The following is a 22,723-nucleotide window of genomic DNA, read 5'->3' on the forward strand; positions in this document are numbered from 1 at the left end:
TGATTGCTACGTCAAGGTAAATGATGTAGAAAAGATGTATTTCCGCACTGCTCTAGAGTGGCGGTCTATGTAAACATATCACCGATACACCGCACTAGTCAATAAACTTTAACAACATCAAGGTTTGTGTCATGCTAGACAGGGATCTGAAAATGGCGACATTGAGAAGGTTATTATGAACATTAAGTATTAAGTATAAATACTTCCACAGCTGTGTTAACGACTGCTGTGATCAATGTGGTCACGCATCAGATTAAAGGTCGCTGGTGGATGTTGGGGATGCGGTCGAGATGGTTGGGTAAGTTAAGATGATGATGCCGACGTTTTTCTAGTCGGGTTTCTGGTGTAAACGTTTCGGTCGGCGTAGGACCGTCTGATCTGACTGATCAATGCAGCCTGACACACTTAAAGCAGGCCTGTTACTTGAGCGTTACCACTGAATGACGTGCTATACAGCACATGCCACATCTCAGCTACAGAACGATTAATCAGTATGTGGTGTATTGCCCTATACTTTGCTACGCTAGCCTAAATCACACTGCACTAGGCTATGCTACACTATAATACAATACACGTACACTTCTCCACACCGTACTACACGACACGACACTATACTCCAGTATTGGGACCCTATCCACAAAACGTTCGTAGCACTACGTTATTCGTAAACCAATGATATGATATAGAGTTACGATAGGTCGTAAAGTTAAGACCACAAGACAAGACAAGACACGACACGACACGACACGACACGACACGACACGACACGACACTACACTACACTACACTACACTACACTACACGACACTACACTACACTACACTACACTACACTACACTACACTACACTACACTACACTACACTACACTACAAGACACGACACGACACGACACGACACGACACTACATTACACTACTACACTACACTACACTACACTACACTACACTACACTACACTACACTACACTCTACACAGTGTACCTTTACACGACTTTATGTAGTACCATACACTACTACACAAGTCTAGAAAACATTACTACACTTTATATTAATCTATACAAATCCAGCCATCACAACACTACTTGGCTCTGACACGTTTTACACTACTGTGCAGGCAAATTGACCAGTTTGACACCTTCTACAATTCTCTGTACCAACACCACTCCACTCAGCCACGCTACACCAATACATTAGGTACTTTACGCCAGTAGTCTACTCTTCAGCACCACTCCACTTAGCCACGCTACACCAATACATTAGGTACTTCACGCCAGTAGTCTACTCTTCAGCACCACTCCACTCAGCCACGCTACACCAATACATTAGGTACTTCACGCCAGTAGTCTACTCTTCAACACCACTCCACTCAGCCACGCTACACCAATACATTAGGTACTTTACGCCAGTAGTCTACTCTTCAGCACCACTCCACTCAGCCACGCTACACCAATACATTAGGTACTTTACGCCAGTAGTCTACTCTTCAGCACCACTCCACTCAGCCACGCTACATACATTAGGGTACTTTACGCCAGTAGTCTACTCTTCAGCACCACTCCACTCAGGTACTTTACGCCAGTGGTCTTTACGCCAGTAGTCTACTCTTCAGCACCACTCCACTCAGCCACGCTACACCAATACATTAGGTACTTTACGCCAGTAGTCTACTCTTCAGCACCACTCCACTCAGCCACGCTACACCAATACATTAGGTACTTTACGCCAGTAGTCTGCTCACTCTTCAGCACCACTCCACTCAGCCACGCTACACCAATACATTAGGTACTTTACGCCAGTAGTCTACTCTTCAGCACCACTCCACTCCAGCCACGCTACACCAATACATTAGGTACTTTACGCCAGTAGTCTACTCTTCAGCACCACTCCACTCAGCCACGCTACACCAATACATTAGGTACTTTACGCCAGTAGTCTACTCTTCAGCACCACTCCACTCAGCCACGCTACACCAATACATTAGGTACTTTACGCCAGTAGTCTACTCTTCAGCACCACTCCACTCAGCCACGCTACACCAATACATTAGGTACTTTACGCCAGTAGTCTACTCTTCAGCACCACTCCACTCAGCCACGCTACACCAATACATTAGGTACTTCACGCCAGTAGTCTACTCTTCAGCACCACTCCACTCAGCCACGCTACACCAATACATTAGGTGCTTTACGCCAGTAGTCTACTCTTCAGCACCACTCCACTCAGCCACGCTACACCAATACATTAGGTACTTCACGCCAGTAGTCTACTCTTCAGCACCACTCCACTCAGCCACGCTACACCAATACATTAGGTACTTTACGCCAGTAGTCTACTCTTCAGCACCACTCCACTCAGCCACGCTACAACCAATACATTAGGTACTTTACGCCAGTAGTCTACTCTTCAGCACCACTCCACTCAGCCACGCTACACCAATACATTAGGTACTTTACGCCAGTAGTCTACTCTTCAGCACCACTCCACTCAGCCACGCTACACCAATACATTAGGTACTTTACGCCAGTAGTCTACTCTTCAGCACCACTCCACTCAGCCACGCTACACCAATACATTAGGTACTTTACGCCAGTAGTCTACTCTTCTTCAGCCACGCACCAATACACTACGCCAGTCTACTCTTCAGCCACTCAGCCACGCTACCAATACATTAGGTACTTTACGCCAGTAGTCTACTCTTCAGCACCACTCCACTCAGCCACGCTACACCAATACATTAGGTACTTTACGCCAGTAGTCTACTCTTCAGCACCACTCCACTCCAGCCACGCTACACCAATACATTAGGTACTTTTACGCCAGTAGTCTACTCTTCAGCACCACTCCACTTCCAGCCACGCTACACCAATACATTAGGTACTTTACGCCAGTAGTCTACTCTTCAGCACCACTCCACTTAGCCACGCTACACCAATACATTAGGTACTTTACGCCAGTAGTCTACTCTTCAGCACCACTCCACTTAGCCACGCTACACCAATACATGGGGTACTTTACGCCAGTAGTCTACTCTTCAGCACCACTTCAGCCACGCTACACCAATACCAGGTACTTTACGCCAGTAGTCTACTCTTCAGCACCACTCCACTTAGCCACGCTACACCAATACATTAGGTACTTTACGCCAGTAGTCTACTCTTCAGCACCACTCCACTTAGCCACGCTACACCAATACATTAGGTACTTTACGCCAGTAGTCTACTCTTCAGCACCACTCCACTCAGCCACGCTACACCAATACATTAGGTACTTTACGCCAGTAGTCTACTCTTCAGCACCACTCCACTCAGCCACGCTACACCAATACATTAGGTACTTTACGCCAGTAGTCTACTCTTCAGCACCACTCCACTCAGCCACGCTACACCAATACATTAGGTACTTTACGCCAGTAGTCTACTCTTCAGCACCACTCCACTCAGCCACGCTACACCAATACATTAGGTACTTTACGCCAGTAGTCTACTCTTCAGCGTGTTCAACATTTGATGCTCTTCTCCACGCCTGTACATTAGTACCGATAATCAGTTGAGGAGCAAAATGGTTACGTCCACTACACCATTCATGGCTTGTCTTCCATACACACTAACGGTCAATGACCTCAACATCCTGTCGCTCCGACGAATACCTCGCGACATGGGATACTTTTCAGCAAATGGTGCTAGTTATGTGTACCGTGTTACGCACAAAGATTTGGCCGATGTTTTGGGAGGATCGTCCATTTTCCTAATAACGGGAACTCCGAAAGTATTGATTCTGTGCTTGACGCAAGTCTTTTACGGACGCTTCTTATGCTGTGAAATAATGACGGAAGGACGACAGAGCGGCTTTTGTGAGTATTAATGGGTTTATATCATAGCGCTTCGGGATTAGTGGTGGACTGAAGGATATAGACTGGTGAAACCATCAAGCACCAGACTCATGAAAGTTCATGAAACCCTTGAGCTCCATACTGATGAAACCCTCCAGAACCATATTAATGAAACCATCCAGGACCAGACTGATGAAACCATCCAGGACCAGGCTGATGAAACCATCCAGGACCAGACTGATGAAACCATCCAGGATCAGACTGATGAAACCATCCAGGACCAGACTGATGAAACCATCCAGGATCAGACTGATGAAACCATCCAGGACCAGACTGATGAAACCATCCAGGACCAGGCTGATGAAACCATCAACTACCAGACTGATGAAACCATCCAGTACCAGACTGATGAAACCATCCAGGATCAGACTGATGAAACCATCAACTACCAGACTGATGAAACCATCCAGGATCAGACTGATGAAACCATCCAGGATCAGACTGATGAAACCATCCAGGACCAGGCTGATGAAACCATCAACTACCGGACTGATGAAACCATCAACTACCAGACTGATGAAACCATCCAGGACCAGACTGATGAAACCATCCAGGACCAGACTGATGAAACCATCCAGGATCAGACTGATGAAACCATCCAGGACCAGACTGATGAAACCATCCAGGACCAGGCTGATGAAACCATCCAGGATCAGACTGATGAAACCATCCAGGACCAGACTGATGAAACCATCCAGGACCAGACTGATGAAACCATCGACACCCTTCTACAATCAACCATGTATAACTCGACACCCTTCTACAATCAACCATGTATAACTCAACACCCGCCTACAATCAACCATGTACAACTCGACACCCATCTACAATCAACCATGTACAACCCGACACCCATCTACAATCAGCCATGTATAACTCGACATCCATCTACAATCAGCCATGTATAACTCGACACCCATCTACAATCAACCATGTATAACTCGACACCCATCTATAATTAACATGTATAACTCGACACCCATCTACAATCAACCATGTATAACTCGACACCATCTACAATCAACCATGTATAACTCGACACCCATCTACAATCAACCATGTATAACTCGACACCCATCTATAATTAACCATGTATAACTCGACACCTGTCTACAGTGAACCATGTATAACTCGACACCTTTTCACAATCTGTAGTAGACAACAGGCCCCCAAGACCCCCAAGAAACAGAAATGATGATTGGGTAGACGCTTACGTTATTTCAACTGACTGACTGACTGAGTTTGGTTTTACGCCGCTTTTAGCAATATTCCAGCAACATCACGGCGGGGAACACCAGAAATGGGCTTCACACATTGTACCCATGTGGGGATTCGAACCCGGGTCTTCGGCGTGACGAGCCAACGCTTTAACCACTAGGCTACCCCACCGCCCACGTTATTTCAAAGACGTATATACACGTATATATACGTCTTTGCTTATTTATATAGGCCTCAATGGCTAAGATATGCGGTGTAAAACAACAACCATTTATCACTCACTTACGCATGGCCCAATCAAATATTAAGATTACATTACCCCGCCTTCACAGCCCATCAATGTCATCATGCTATATATTCACTTACAGCATGCATGTTAACAATAGATGTAGAATTAATGTATACACATAGCCACGTGTTGCGATGTACAGAGGCGTCGATACAAGCTGTTGCCTGTCTCTAGCCCAATTCCTCCATGTGTTTGTGTCTGTGTATCACTACCAGTGAAGAAGAGGGGTGCCGTGTGAGCGCGCAATCAAGTCCTGACGGCGTCTGAAGACACTGCACGTGAGTACACGGGGATCATACTATGTCTCAGGTGTATTCCAGGCACGAGTACCACATGTGTATTCCCGTATTACTAGATACTTGTTCGATGCTTGGCATTGTATCCCAATGTGGACGGCTGTTCATGTTCTCTATCACTTGAATGTCTGGTTTGGATTCAATTATCTATCGCTGTTTTAAAAATGTTTTTGGTGTTAAATAAATAAATAAATAAACAAATAAATAAATATATTGGAAATGTGCTTGAGGCTGTCAAGCATTGCCCCCTAAAGTCCGGAAAGTGATTAGTTGATCTTCTTCATAGTGGTACCGTAATCGACAATCTTGTAGGACAGTGGTATGGTATTTACTGTAATCAACGTTCTACGCTCTTGTAGGACAGTGGTATGGTATTACTGTAATCAATGTTCTACACTCTTGTAGGACAGTGGTATGGTATTTACTGTAATCAATGTTCTACACTCTTGTAGGACAGTGGTATGGTATTTACTGTAATCAATGTTCTACACTCTTGTAGGACAGTGGTATGGTATTTACTGTAATCAATGTTCTACACTCTTGTACGACAGTGGTATGGTATTTACTGTAATCAATGTTCTACACTCTTGTAGGACAGTGGTATGGTATTTACTGTAATCAATGTTCTACACTCTTGTAGGACAGTGGTATGGTATTTACTGTAATCAATGTTCTACACTCTTGTAGGACAGTGGTATGGTATTTACTGTAATCAATGTTCTACACTCTTGTAGGACAGTGGTATGGCATTTACTGTAATCAATGTTCTACACTCTTGTAGGACAGTGGTATGGTATTTACTGTAATCAATGTTCTACACTCTTGTAGGACAGTGGTATGGTATTTACTGTAATCAATGTTCTACACTCTTGTAGGACAGTGGTATGGTATTTACTGTAATCAATGTTCTACACTCTTGTAGGACAGTGGTATGGTATTTACTGTAATCAATGTTCTACACTCTTGTACGACAGTGCTATGGTATTTACTGTAATCAACGTTCTACACTCTTGTAGGACAGTGGTATGGTATTTACTGTAATCAATGTTCTACACTCTTGTACGACAGTGGTATGGTATTTACTGTAATCAATGTTCTACACTCTTGTAGGACAGTGGTATGGTATTTACTGTAATCAATGTTCTACACTCTTGTACGACAGTGATATGGTATTTACTGTAATCAATGTTCTACACTCTTGTACGACAGTGCTATGGTATTTACTGTAATCAATGTTCTACACTCTTGTACGACAGTGGTATGGTATTTACTGTAATCAATGTTCTACACTCTTGTACGACAGTACTATGGTATTTACTGTAATCAATGTTCTACACTCTTGTACGACAGTGGTATGGTATTTACTGTAATCAATGTTCTACACTCTTGTAGGACAGTGGTATGGTATTTACTGTAATCAATGTTCTACACTCTTGTAGGACAGTGGTATGGTATTTACTGTAATCAATGTTCTACACTCTTGTAGGACAGTGGTATGGTATTTACTGTAATCAATGTTCTACACTCTTGTACGACAGTGACAGTATTTACTGGTATGGTATTTACTGTAATCAATGTTCTACACTCTTGTAGGACAGTGGTATGGTATTTACTGTAATCAATGTTCTACACTCTTGTAGGACAGTGGTATGGTATTTACTGTAATCAATGTTCTACACTCTTGTAGGACAGTGGTATGGTATTTACTGTAATCAATGTTCTACACTCTTGTAGGACAGTGGTATGGTATTTACTGTAATCAATGTTCTACACTCTTGTAGGACAGTGGTATGGTATTTACTGTAATCAATGTTCTACACCTTGTAGGACAGTGGTATGGTATTTACTGTAATCAACGTTCTACACTCTTGTAGGACAGTGGTATGGTATTACTGTAATCAATGTTCTACACTCTTGTACGACAGTACTATGGTATTTACTGTAATCAATGTTCTACACTCTTGTAGGACAGTACTATGGTATTTACTGTAATCAATGTTCTACACTCTTGTAGGACAGTGGTATGGTATTTACTGTAATCAATGGTTCAATGTTCTACACTCTTGTAGGACAGTGCTATGGTATTTACTGTAATCAATGTTCTACACTCTTGTACGACAGTACTATGGTATTTACTGTAATCAATGTTCTACACTCTTGTACGACAGTGGTATTTATGGTATTTACTGTAATCAATGTTCTACACTCTTGTAGGACAGTGGTATGGTATTTACTGTAATCAATGTTCTACACTCTTGTAGGACAGTGGTATGGTATTTACTGTAATCAATGTTCTACACTCTTGTACGACAGTGGTATGGTATTTACTGTAATCAATGTTCTACACTCTTGTAGGACAGTGGTATGGTATTTACTGTAATCAATGTTCTACACCTTGTAGGACAGTGGTATGGTATTTACTGTAATCAATGTTCTACACTCTTGTAGGACAGTGTTCTCACACCTTGTATGACATTTACTGTAATCAATGTTCTACACTTGTAGGACTTGTACTGACAGTTGTATGGTATTTACTGTAATCAATGTTCTACACCTTGTACGACAGTACTATGGTATTTACTGTAATCAATGTTCTACACAGGACAGTTTGGTACTGGACACTCTTGTATGACAGTGGTATGGTATTTACTGTAATCAATGTTCTACACTCTTGTAGGACAGTGCTATGGTATTTACTGTAATCAATGTTCTACACCTTGTAGGACAGTGGTATGGTATTTACTGTAATCAATGTTCTACACTCTTGTAGGACAGTGGTATGGTATTTACTGTAATCAATGTTCTACACTCTTGGTATTTACTGACAGTGGTATGGTATTTACTGTAATCAATGTTCTACACTCTTGTAGGACAGTGGTATGGTATTTACTGTAATCAATGTTCTACACTCTTGTAGGACAGTGGTATGGTATTTACTGTAATCAATGTTCTACACTTGCAGGACAGTGCTATGGTATTTACTGTAATCAATGTTCTACACTCTTGTAGGACAGTGGTATGGTATTTACTGTAATCAATGTTCTACACTCTTGTAGGACAGTGGTATTTACTGTAATCAATGTTCTACACTCTTGTAGGACAGTGGTATGGTATTTACTGTAATCAATGTTCTACACTCTTGTAGGACAGTGGTATGGTATTTACTGTAATCAATGTTCTACACTCTTGTAGGACAGTACTATGGTATTTACTGTGTTCTAATCAATGTATTTACATCAATGTTCTACACCTTGTAGGACAGTGGTATGGTATTTACTGTAATCAATGTTCTACACTCTTGTAGGACAGTGGTATGGTATTTTACTGTAATCAATGTTCTACACTCTTGTAGGACAGTGGTATGGTATTTACTGTAATCAATGTTCTACACTCTTGTAGGACAGTGGTATGGTATTTACTGTAATCAATGTTCTACACTCTTGTAGGACAGTGGTATGGTATTTACTGTAATCAATGTTCTACACCTTGTAGGACAGTGGTATGGTATTTACTGTAATCAATGTTCTACACTCTTGTAGGACAGTGGTATGGTATTTACTGTAATCAATGTTCTACACTCTTGTAGGACAGTGGTATGGTATTTACTGTAATCAACGTTCTACACTCTTGTAGGACAGTGGTATGGTATTTACTGTAATCAACGTTCTACACTCTTGTAGGACAGTGGTATGGTATTTACTGTAATCAACGTTCTACACTCTTGTAGGACAGTGGTGTGGTATTTACTGTAATCAACGTTCTACACTCTTGTAGGACAGTGGTGTGGTATTTACTGTAATCAATGTTCTACACTCTTGTAGGACAGTGGTATGGTATTTACTGTAATCAACGTTCTACACTCTTGTAGGACAGTGGTATGGTATTTACTGTAATCAATGTTCTACACTCTTGTAGGACAGTGGTGTGGTATTTACTGTAATCAACGTTCTACACTCTTGTAGGACAGTGGTATGGTATTTACTGTAATCAACGTTCTACACTCTTGTAGGACAGTGGTATGGTATTTACTGTAATCAACGTTCTACACTCTTGTAGGACAGTGGTATGGTATTTACTGTAATCAATGTTCTACACTCTTGTAGGACAGTGGTATGGTATTTACTGTAATCAATGTTCTACACTCTTGTAGGACAGTGGTATGGTATTTACTGTAATCAATGTTCTACACTCTTGTAGGACAGTGGTATGGTATTTACTGTAATCAACGTTCTACACTCTTGTCAAGGACAGTGGTATGGTATTTACTGTAATCAACGTTCTACACTCTTGTAGGACAGTGGTATGGTATTTACTGTAATCAACGTTCTACACTCTTGTAGGACAGTGGTGTGGTATTTACTGTAATCAATGTTCTACACTCTTGTAGGACAGTGGTATGGTATTTACTGTAATCAACGTTCTACACTCTTGTAGGACAGTGGTGTGGTATTTACTGTAATCAATGTTCTACACTATTTGTAGGACAGTACTAGGACAGTGGTATTTACTGTAATCAATGTTCTACACTCTTGTAGGACAGTGGTGTGGTATTTACTGTAATCAACGTTCTACACTCTTGTAGGACAGTGGTATGGTATTTACTGTAATCAACGTTCTACACTCTTGTAGGACAGTGGTATGGTATTTACTGTAATCAACGTTCTACACTCTTGTAGGACAGTGGTATGGTATTTGTGGTATTTACTGTAATCAATGTTCTACACTCTTGTAGGACAGTGGTGTGGTATTTACTGTAATCAACGTTCTACACTCTTGTAGGACAGTGGTGTGGTATTTACTGTAATCAACGTTCTACACTCTTGTAGGACAGTGGTATGGTATTTACTGTAATCAATGTTCTACACTCTTGTAGGACAGTGGTATGGTATTTACTGTAATCAACGTTCTACACTCTTGTACGACAGTGGTATGGTATTTACTGTAATCAATGTTCTACACTCTTGTACGACAGTCGTATGGTATTTACTGTAATCAACGTTCTAAACTCTTGTAGGACAGTGGCATGGTATTTAATGTAATGGACGTTCTACACTCTTGTAGGACAATGGTATGTTATTTACTGTAATCGATGTTGTGCACATTTGTAGGTTCTGTTATGATTCGACGTGTTACACCTTGTCAATTGTAGGTCGTTATATACTGTGAAGCAAATATTGACTGCGCTAGTTCAAGTGCTATTTGATTGATTGCTATATTTTCAGGAGGCTGTGAATTCAGAGGAATAAAACAATGTTGAACAAAAAGTTACATTATGTATGTCATATTACACATTGTGAGAGGGGTGTGTGGAGTAGCCCAGTGGTCAAAGCGTTCGCTCGTCACGTCAAAGATCCGGGTTCGATTCACCACATGGGTACAATATGTGAAGCCCATTCCTGGTGTCCCAACCGTAATATTGCTGGAATATTGCTAAAAGCGGCGTAAAACTAAACTAACTCACACTTACACATATTGTGAGGCGGTCATATGGTGTTAACGCTGCGTTGAACACCTATTCGACTTTCCTGTCAGCTTCACGTGGGGGATAAAGCAGCTCACACAGGCTTATTGACCATTATGTGTTGTTAAACATTATTTATATACAGCTGTTTCGTGTTGGGCGTTTTAAGATATTCCCAATCCCATAATATCCAAAAGTCTTAAAATGTCATATAATCAACTCTTTACGTTTTCCATACAGTTTAGAAAAAACAGCAACATGCTAATTTCGTACATATGTTTGTGTGTGTGTGTGCGTGCGTGCGTGCGTGCACGCATGGACGCGCGCGTTCGTATGAACAATATCTTAATAAATACTTTGATGTCCTACCGTTTAGAACATCATATGTTCTATTTGGCAAATATACTACTAGTAAACATTGTTGGCTGTCTATTAGGAATTTCGTTTTAAAAGTAAAAACATACCGTGTGTATGTGCGTGCGAGCGTGCGTGCGTGCAATCCGTTCGTTGTTCAGTATGAATAATAGCTTAATAAATACTTTGTTGTCCTATCGTTTAGTGTATCATGCGTTCTATTTGGCAAATATACTACAAGTAAGCATCGTTTGCAAACAATTAAAATATTAGAAGTTGTTTGAACTCTGAATTGCCATACTCAATAGTTAAACAATGGTTTGTCACTGAGTCAACAAGATTTCATAACAACCTATGATATATATTTACAACGTCTTTATTATTTACAACACGACGTTTCTGGGCTACTTCTTATCCCTTCATCAGGTGAATGATAGAATATTATTTACAAGTAAAATATATAGTGCGTACAGGAGGCCAGTGGGATGGAGTTAAAGATAGAGATGTACAGAGATGAAGGAGATTAAGTGATATGTTTTGATTGAGATGTACAAACAGATTAAGTGGTATGTTTATGCAATCTTGATTCCATGCCACCGCCTCCTGTATATACAATATATTTTGCTTGTATATTATATTCTGTCATTCACCTGATGAAGGGACAAGAAGTAGCCCAGAAACGTCGTGTTGTAAATAATAAAGAGGTTGTAAATACATACCATAAGTTGTTATGTTACCTTCTAACTTCTAAATGCCCATCAAGCATCTGATCCAACAAGATTTGTTCTGGCCACTCAGATCACACACCTACCTCGTTTTATTGATAATTGTTCGGATTGTGTCTTTTGTAGCTGTAGCTTTGACTACGGCGCCATTGAAGGGTAGTGTTATTAATCGTTTGAGGAGATTGTTCTCAAATTGTGTGTATCAGCTGTTACACGCCCATTAAAGCCAAGGCGTACAAACACACAATCCAAACATCGAGCGTGGCATATTTGAGAATGAATAATTTAACACAAATAAAAGGCATTGAATGTTGGATCTATCGGTTCTTCCAACAAATCGATTCACCAGACTTCGTGTCCTCTGGGGACAAATATTGACTGAAGGAGTCCATGCTTCGTTTTAATTCAGAGATCCTTTTTTTGGATCCGACGATGACGTTAACATTCCAGCAGAATCCTTATCATCAGTACGGCGACACTCCACTTACTCGAAACTACTTTTGATAAGGTGTCCATCTTACTGTCTGCCAATTTCCCAGGGATACTAAAAGTACCTTGGTAGATTTCGAAATTGAAGTTTGTAAACAGACATTGTCCCAGTTCAGGTCACGTGGTACTTTGGAGGTAAGATTGTCCTTGTATATCCATATGTCGAGTTACTTTGTTCGAGATAACCTGACTTTCTCTTATTCTCCATCTTCATCTTTTTCAGCGATCCGCCCTTACATATGGCCGTCATGATAGCGCTAGTCTGAAGCCTGTTCACATTTTGGAATAATGAACGTCCGCACAAGAAATAAGTTCCTGAAGTTTCTTCTGAGAAGACGGAAATTGTTCTTCTGGATTATAACAACGTCGGTGTTGTTCTGGGTAATACAGCTGGCTGTAAGACGTCATGGGACACAAGATACCTTCAACAATGACTTGTATCTGCGTAAGTTGAGAGATGACAGCCTTCAGCCTGCGGAACTCCATTTACAGAAACCTTTGGTGCAAAAGGCGGATATAAAACTTCACGCTGCCACAAAGAATGCCAGTAAGATTTCACAATATGAAGTTTTTATGAATAAAATACAATTAATATATAAAAACATTCTCAACTGGAGTCGAATTGTCAGTGATGAGGAATTGGATCCGCTGCTGAACCGTCACCATTTTGCCTACCATCTGAGAGCAGGCGTGTGTAGGGATGGTTCGCCAGACATTCTGATATTTGTTCATTCTGGATGTGAAAATTTGGCCAAGCGACAGGTGGTCAGGAAAACATGGGGGTCGGTCAAGACGGTCAAAGGGCTATCTTTTCGTACAGTCTTCATGCTCGGTGAAACTAGAATTCAAACCTTACAAAAAGCCCTTGAATCTGAATCATTACTCCACGGGGATATAGTTCAAGGGAATTTTGCAGATGCCTATAAAAACCTAACTTACAAGCATATCATGTCGTTAGGATGGATCCTGAAGGCATGCCCGGATGTAAAATTGATCGTTAAGGTAGACGATGACACGATACTAAATATACACAATTTGGTGGACTACTTTCATGATAGGGGCCCAAGGAACAATCTGTTATATTGTTCTGTGTATTATAGACAAGGGCCACTGAGACACAACAAAACTAAATGGTACGTCAGTCAAAGCGAGTATCCTTTCCTGAAGTTCCCGAATTACTGTGAAGGATTTGGTTACATCATGTCACCGGATGTCGCACGGACACTGTACAAAGCGTCTGAAGATGCGCGATTCTTCTGGGTGGACGATGTCTACGTCACTGGTATCCTTACGCTGAAAGTAGGTCTGACTTTGTCCAACTTAATCGACGGCTATTCTTATAGACGGGATGAAAGCAGCAGAGTGGACGTCAACAGAGCAATGTTTATGTCGGGAGTTAAGAATTGGGAGTCCATGTGGAATAAAATCTTTCCGAAATCATCTGCCTAGCAGTCAGGAGAATGCTAAGGTATACGTGTAATCCAGTCGTCACCTATCGCCCCTTTCCGTAACCTCTATTCGGTTGGTCCCGGAATAACACGAGTGGGTCACGAATGCACGAATGCGTGGAATCATACCCGGTGATGTTAACTACAGGGGCGGTGGGGTAGGCTAATGGGTAAAGCGTTCGTTCTTCACGCCACAGACCTGGGTTCGATTGCCCACATGGGTACAATGTGTGAAGCCCATTTCTGGTGTCCCCGCCGTGATATTACTGGAATATTGCTAAAAGCGGCGTAAAACCATACTCAATCAGTGAGTGAGTTAACTACCTGGAAAAAGAGAGTATACCCATTTTCGACGTTGGCTAAATGTACACCAAACAGGAAATGCTTCTACGATGCTGTTGACGGGAACCGTGGTTGTGTTTGGCAACTTCAGTCTGCTGTGTTTCGGTGACTTATCTCAGCTGAGCAACGATTTCATAACATTTGTAAATTTGACGTTAAACCCAATTGGCAAGGGTATGCTTTCCTCTGTCTGTTCAACAATTACTTACACTGTCATATAAAAGTATTCAATATAGTTTAGACCCGTGAAGATCCGGGTTAGAATTGATCTTCAGCAACCCATGCTTGTCGTAAGAGGCGACTAACGGGATCGGGTGGTCAGGCTCGCTGACATGGTTGACACATGTCATTGTATCCCAGTTGGGCAGATCGATGCTCGTGCTGTTGATCACTGGATTGTCTGGACCAGACTCCATTATTTACATACCGCCGCCATATAGCTGGAATATTGCTGAGTGCGGCGTAAAACTAAACTCACTCACTCTGTCTGGTATTTTACATCGTTTTATGGTCTTCTGGATATATTATCCTTCTTTTGTTTTCTAAAATATCATGAAAGTGATATATTTCAAGCCCTATGTCAATCATGCTGAAATAACGCTGACAATAGATCATGGTTAGCAAGTTAAGGAACTACAAGTATAAGGTACTTCAGGGTACAATTTCCGTTTATCTTGTGTTATGTGATACTATAACCATATGTCTGCGTTGTAATTTGACATGTAACTTTGTACATGACTGCATCTTTCTGGACCAGGATATTTTTCAAGATCTTAGGTGCACAAAAATAACAGTAATTTGCGAAGCAAAGATTTCCTTCATTTCCATAACTGATGGTCTTTAGCTATTTACCTTTAAAATTGTGTGCAGTTCTTTACGTTGATGAATTTACAGCGATATATGTCCGAGCAATGTTATATCTGCAGTGAGTTGTATTTAATCATACCTGACCAGCTCGTGTTATTCCGGGACAAGCCGAAGAGCGTCTTGGATGTTACGGAAAGGGTTGAGTGGTGACGAATGGTATTTAATGTGCGGATCATATTGGCGAGGGGACAATTTGAGAATTTTGAGGGTACACAGAGTTTTTTCAATGGTTCTAAATTAGCATATGCGCAACGTGTGGGGCTCTTTGACTGTATGCGTTTACAGAGGGAGCAAATGTTTGTGGTTGCCTGGTATTTACTTTTGCATGATCAGATCATAGTCGCCGCTCCCGAACTGGTCCGAGGCATGCTTTCTGTCTCGTAACAGTCCGCAATTGGTTATTTTATCACAGTGCTACCTAACACAACTTTAAATAGTAAGTGTTTGTACAGTTTGTATCTTAGCACAGCGGGTTTGCAGGGAACAAAGTTTAAACCTTTACAAAATTGTTTCTACTCAATTTACCGCATGTTCTCTAATAAGCGCCGGGTCTCTAAAAAGCGCCGGCATCCAATAAGCGCCGGTGGTAAAATAACTGTTTAAGAAATAAGCGCCGGGTCTCCAATAAGCATCTGGTCTCTAATACGCACCGGGTTTGCCACATGTTTAAATGGAGTTTTCAAATAAAATACCAATGGAGAATCTATATTTATTTCCTTTGAAAATTTCAGCGCCGGGTCTCCAATAAGCGCCGGCCCCTATTACGCGCCGGGTCTGAGAGTTTCTTGAATTAATAAGCGCCCGGGCACTTATTACGAGGAAATACGGTATATGTGAAAAGATATTATATTTTTGTGACCCCACATTTTTCAATATTTCATCAACGTTTGAAGGGATTTTGGTTAGAGGGCAGCTATTATTGAGGGGAATTTCTTTACAGTTCAATATGCAATATGTTGTTGAAGTTTTGTACACGCCTATTGACTTGGGAGATTATATATTTATATCTAAATGGTGAAATAAAGCAATTATTTTTGTTACATTAATCGTGTCATAACTTGTCATCTGGATGCAGGAAAAACGTTAACTATTACAGCTTCAGCAAATGTTCAGATAAACTATGCCGCTCTCTACAGTCATGAAAGGTCATTCTGGGTAGAATACATTCTCCATCTGCAGAAGGGAGACACAGGTGGCCCATTCGTCTAAGGATCCGCTGTTCGCTGTCGAGAGTTTCGTACCAGAAACGTAAGATCGCGGGTTTAAGTCCCATATAGTCGGCCTCAGTAGGTTTCTGACTTTGTCTGCACCAGACGCGAGCTCGTGAGTCCCAGCAAAGTGGTCCCCGTCAGAGGCCTTCATCACTATCCTCCAACGTTAAAGATGAGTGAGTTTAGTTTTACACCGCTTTAAGCAATATTCTAGCAATATCACGGCGGGGGACACCAGTGATGGGCTTCACACATTGTACCCATGTAGGGAATCGACCCCCGTTTCACCGAGCTCTCGTAAGCCTAAGATGTCGTAACTTTTTTCGTAGCATTCGTACTTCCCACACTGTAACACACTGCATGGTCTTCGGTATGACGAGCGAACCATTAGTTTGATCAATATCTTCATAGCTAGCACCAGGGTGATGCAGTAATCGGTCAATAGTTAATAGTTACCGATCTAACTATTATGTCTAGTCGATCGTGTCTAATCGATATAGAACAAAATGTCGGGCACATTGAAAATATATTAATATTTATAGTGGAATGTAAACGACGATAGGACATTGAAACACTTGTCATGGAGGCATTTCAACAGCTGTTACATAATATAATCTCTTCACTAAAAATCAAAAATATGGAATTGTATTAAACGTATTAAAAGTCGTCGGATTTTATATATTGGGGAATTCTTCGCCATTCCTCCTGCAACGCGTTGGCAAGTTCTGCAAGTGTCTGAGGACGATGGCGACGTTTACGGACGTGTCGATCAAGTTCGTCCCTTCTATGCCCGATCGGATTCAGTTCAGGCGATTTGGAAGGTCAGGGAAGGTCATTGACGTTTGCATTGGCGAGATGGGCACCTGTTACACGAGCGTTGTAGTGTTGAAACAGCTCCCTCTAGCGGATAAATCGTGGGAGGAGGTGAGGTCGCAGGATTTGGTCGATGTAGCGATTTGCTGTAAGATTGCCTTGAACCATCACTAGCTCTGATCTACCCGTGTAGGACATGGCTCCCCACACCATGATGCTTCTCCACTAAATCTGTCCACCTGTCGAACGCATTTCGACGCAAAACGCTCTCGTCCACGTCGATAGACAGACACTATGTCTCCGACCCCGTCGTTCCCCTAGGTTGCTGTCTTGGGTCGAACAGAAGCAGGTATAATCGAGATATGTTGCTGTGGTGGACGATGAAGTGTCTTGCAACGGCAGACTGGGACTCCCCTGCTTTCAAACGTCCAATGGCGATATTTCGGTCAGTAGCATTCAATCTTGGCGGTTTTATCTTCGTTTACGTCGTAAATTTCGTAGTGAAATGATGAATTTTGTTTGGCCTTTTATAGTCGATGTCTCTACTCATGTTTCCGATACATTGCATGTGCATAACGTGGAAAACCTTTTCTAAATTCACTTGTCATGTATCGTTTATATTTTTTAGTACAAGCGTTTACAAACACAGTTTGGGATGCGTTTGCGCGCAATACACAAAAACCACGACATGATTAACGGGATTCGAACATAGGAATTGTCTTAGTGATGAATGCTGTCAAAATATATCGAAATGAACTGCAGAAAACGCCTGTGCGTTTCTTTTTGAGTGTATGAAACTCGTGAATGGTATGGGTCGCTTTCGCTCGTTAGATACCAAACCATTCACTCGTTTCATAAATATGGTATTACACGGGACATCGTTTTATATTCTCTATTTAGTCAATCAGCGTGTTATCGGTTAATCCCTTGATCGATATTTGTTTCTTTAACTCAGCTGATAATTCCACTTGCTGCACTATATGCGCATATTACTTAGCTTGTAGTACGTTTCCTGCATCAGACCTTAATTAATAATATTAAGTATATACTCCAGACACGAGAAATGCTAAATGAGAACCTTTGTCGGGTAATCTGAGTGGCATTACCACTAATTATACCTGTTATAAATTCATTAACTGACCATCAAGTGAATGATGACAAATAAACAGGTGTAGGTTTATACCACCAAACACGAGTTACAGAAAGGGAGTACAAGAAATCTGGAAATCCTGCTGACTGGGGAAATCGCAACAGAGTACAAAATCAGTCCAGAATTCTGCAATTCTCAAGATAACATTAATCAGTATTGTTTGATACATCTAAGGACTTGTATATTATATCAATCACATTGTGCGTTGCATAACTGATGTACTGACTTGCTCTGACAGACGGAAATCTGGAAATCGTGGAAATGTCAAACGAGGCTCTGCCGTAGAAACGTTTGTCTGTCGGCCACGGATGATATTATATCAATCACATTGTGCGTTTTACACTGACTCAGCTCAACAAACACATAACAGGTGTAACCAGTGAGCCAGATGAATTGTGAATCATTTTAGGACCTCATCAAACAGGGGCAGTCTCTGACGTCTTACTTAAGGTCATGCTGCCTACACCTTGCCATAAAATATAGAAATACGATGTGATTAAACTTTAAAATTAAAATTCATTTTTAAATACCATTTTCTTTTGAAACAAGAAATTCAGTGTAACCATAGTTGTTTGTGGTGTCTCTTTTCACTTTCACACGAGAAAATTCGGATCGGATGAAAAGTAGGTCATTGTCTGAATAGGTTAATGAGACATCATATTTCGGATGAGAATAGGTGCATGCTAGTTTAATTGCCTAAAACGAACGGAACTTCATTGTTGCATAAGAAACACATGTAAGCATTTGCTGTGTATTCAAGTTACAAACTGTATATACCTATTTACCTAAGTGAATTTTCAGATTTTTCTAGCAATGGCAAAGTGAGGTTGATATAGTTTACGGATTCAAATAAATCAAATGTGTGTTTTTAATATCCTAGGTCAATAGACACCACGGTGTTACATGACATGCTTAATATCGAGGTAAAAAAACCCACAGAAATAGGATCAAATTGGATCAGTCACTATATCAACCACACTATATCATCCGAAAAAGCCCAGACTGTTGGGATACTTTACTACAATCAAACTAGAACTACCGGGGATAGTTTCAAACAACGGCATGTGATGGGCATCCACCGTTATCATTGTCCCGTTGTTTAGGTTTTAGAAATTCTGCCAAGGTGGACAGTTGCCCAGTCGCAGTGTACGTCACGGTCGAGGGGGCAGGGACTGACTACCTGTCAGCTTGGCGATTGTTGGCGCGAAACATTAATTGCTCTGGATCAGTGCCCCTTTAATGTGGGAGAAAACCCAAGCTGATGCAGTTCTTGCACGTTTACCACGGATATAAACCTTGAAATATAATCAGGTCAAATGTGGGATTCGAAGCAACTACATGTAACATGTATATCAGAAAAAAGGAGTTGAAATCCACTTTTCCAATTCACTTTTCTTTGAAAGTGTTAGAAGTGTTCTGGATGCAAGAATGAAGCCTTTGGCTAGGCAGGTAACTGCAATATAGAGGCGCATCAGACTTAGGTCGTTTCGACTATGGAAGAGGAGGTGCTACTTTTTATTAAAGGCGTACATGGTGGAAAGTGTACGCTCGAACAAGTGTTCGTTTTATCTTTTAAACGCCGCACTCAGCAATATTCCAGCTATATGGCGGTCAGATGTTAGATACTACACGGGTTTAGCTGATAGGTCTAAGCGTGTCTTCTTGGCTGGCGCTAAGTACAAGGTTCTACGGGTAGAGCCAAATTCACAATTTCTAGTTTTGAGTGTATTATCATAGGTTACTGGTAATCCAGCGAGCTTGGAGGTGCCGGGATCGAGCCCACCTGTGACCGGGTGTAAAAAACCTTGGAGTCAACTTTGTGTGCAGACTCTTTCAGTGTTGTCACAACCCCTAGTGTACAGTACACAACCCTGTGCACTTAAAAGAACCCACGAATCCGTTGGTAGATGACCAGATGGTGGCCACATGAATACGTGCAAACACATAGTTGCGGGTACAGCAACGTGCAGTAAACTTGGACAAAGTACTGTGACTATGTGTCCCAGTCCACCCAGCTGTGAATTGGTACCTCGTAAGGATGGAAAAGGAACATTAACTCGGTGCGCCTAGTAGGCAGCTAGAGTTGTATGATCCCCAGGGAGTTGAGATTGAAAAATACGATGTGCCCTTGTGGTGGATATCCAATGATCGTGGGAAAACGCCTTTGAGCAGTTGTACTGGATATCGGCGCTATACAAATGTTTGTATGTATGTACTGGTGCGCCTAAGGGACGCAACTCTGCACAGGGATGCTGGAGCTCAAAAAACGGAATATTCAGAGAATTCTTTAAGTCTAACAGTACCCGTAATAAGAGTACAAATGAAATTTCTCAAATCCGTGAAGATCTGGGTGGTCAGGCTCTCTGACTTGGTTGACACATGTCATCGTATCCCAGTTGCATAGATTGACGCTCATGCTGTTGATCACTGGATTGCCTGGTCCAGACCTGATTATTTACAGACAGCCGCCATATAGCTGGAATATTGCTGAGTGCAGCGTTAAACATCAAACAAACACACAAACCTTCAGACCCTCGTTTGTAATCAGCGGTCAAGGGTCCGAAGAGTGTGATATAAGAAAGATAGGGCCCTAATGTTCTGAAATACTTGAACGACTCGGTATGCTCGACTGATGTGATGACGTAGTTGACAATGGATAGACTACAGTTATATCTGAGCTATGGTCATGTATTTTCATATTCAAAATCAACTTGGGCCCTTTATTGTAAGGTTAGTCTGTCTCACAGTCCCTGAACCACAGTATTTCCCTACTGCCTGGCCCTGCCCTGAAATGCTAAAGCCCTAAGTGAAGCGAGTCTCAGATTCCAAGCTCACTGGGGTTCCTTTTCAATTTAAATGGGTTTATTTGTCACTATCAAAATTATATATATTCATTAACTAAGCTTTAGTCTATTGTAAGGTTTGTAACCGAGGATTTTACATCCGGTTTGTATGCTGTGATTGCATCCTTAAACTACAAATTCTAGAACATTTGGGGGTTGAATTCCATGCGATTCACACTTTGTATGCTGTGATTGCATCCTTAAACTACAAATTCACACCACACACCCACACCCACACAGCGTGAGGCGCCAGTTTGCCAGCGCAGAAAGTCAGCTTTAACGAACACAATAAGCCACAAAACGACCCGACATCCAAAACCACATTGACTTGGTAAACAATCCTTAACACACTTATCACATAAGGAAAATCGACCGCCTCCGTGGTGTAGTGGTTAGAGCGTCCGCCCGGAGAGCGGAAGGTCGCGGGTTCGATCCCCGACCGCGTCATACCAAAAGACGTTAAAATATGGTACTTGTTGGTCCCTGTCTGGCGCTCGGCATTAATGGGTACAACAAGGACTGGTCGGCTCGGAGTCAGTATAATGCGGCATGGTATCTCAGTGGGCTAGCACTATAAAACCAGCTTAAGTCTGGGCTAGTACAAGCAGCCGCACATACACATACACACGCATGCACGTCGTCATATGAGCGAAATATTCTCAAGCACGACGTAAAACCCAATTTCACCTCACCTCACCTGCGCTTCAACCAGTGTACCCGGAATGAGCTAGCTTGTCCAGAAACAGTTGATAGTTAGCCCAAAATAGACCATTGTTTTGCATTTTAGTTAAAAGTAAAATGACAGCAGATGACTCAGTGTGAAATCTCGGCCCGATTTTGATCCACTCGTAAAGTACCGATAGGTTGGTTGAAGCGACAGTTTAGCATGACCACCTGTAAAGCCATCCCCCGATTTCGTTGGTCATCAATTTTGACAAGGCATACACAAAATATTCTTAAAACACAGGACGGGTCTTTCAAGCACCAACAATTATTATATTCAGTTATTTACATATTACATAAAAAAAGATATATCATTTGTGAAACAATATATATCTTATCAAAAACTAGCCAAAAAAGTCCAAATGATTCGTCCGAAAGGTCCAAAAACTCAGTTCACACAACACAGGCACAACAAACACATCCAAGTCTATCTCTGTGTGAAGAAACTCTGGAACATGTGTTTCACACAGGACACAAGGACAGCCGAGCACGACTGGGGCTGCTTGGATTCTTCACCAAGATCGATCTCCACAACTTGAGGACGGGCTCTGGGGGCAAGGACGGGGAAGGAGGGCAGGGTGTCGGGCAGGGAGTAGAGGGGGTTGA

The 22,723-nt window shown here is 41.6% G+C and overlaps 2 protein-coding genes across 2 annotated transcripts; both read left to right on the top strand.

Annotated features, from left to right (window-relative positions):
• The first annotated feature begins 3,938 nt into the window (after positions 1–3,938).
• On the top strand, positions 3,939–4,796 carry LOC124282006 (protein PFC0760c-like). Its single transcript, XM_046718011.1, has one exon. The coding sequence runs from the start codon at positions 3,939–3,941 to the stop codon at positions 4,794–4,796; it is 858 nt and encodes a 285-aa protein (XP_046573967.1).
• Positions 4,797–5,571: 775 nt separating this feature from the next.
• On the top strand, positions 5,572–14,369 carry LOC124282017 (beta-1,3-galactosyltransferase 5-like). The gene is made up of 2 exons (XM_046718019.1): positions 5,572–5,673; positions 12,944–14,369. Exon 2 carries the CDS (start codon positions 13,009–13,011, stop codon positions 14,167–14,169), a length of 1,161 nt encoding a protein of 386 aa, XP_046573975.1. The 5' UTR covers positions 5,572–5,673; positions 12,944–13,008; the 3' UTR covers positions 14,170–14,369.
• Positions 14,370–22,723: the final 8,354 nt, after the last annotated feature.

This window comes from Haliotis rubra, unplaced genomic scaffold (genome assembly GCF_003918875.1).
Source record: "Haliotis rubra isolate DU_JTF1 unplaced genomic scaffold, ASM391887v1 Scf291, whole genome shotgun sequence".
NCBI classification, from domain to species: domain Eukaryota; kingdom Metazoa; phylum Mollusca; class Gastropoda; order Lepetellida; family Haliotidae; genus Haliotis; species Haliotis rubra.

Coding starts and splice junctions, on each gene's coding strand:
- LOC124282006 (XM_046718011.1), top strand. CDS start 3,939: ATGAAAGTTCATGAAACCCTTGAGCTCCATACTGATGAAACCCTCCAG.
- LOC124282017 (XM_046718019.1), top strand. CDS start 13,009: ATGAACGTCCGCACAAGAAATAAGTTCCTGAAGTTTCTTCTGAGAAGA.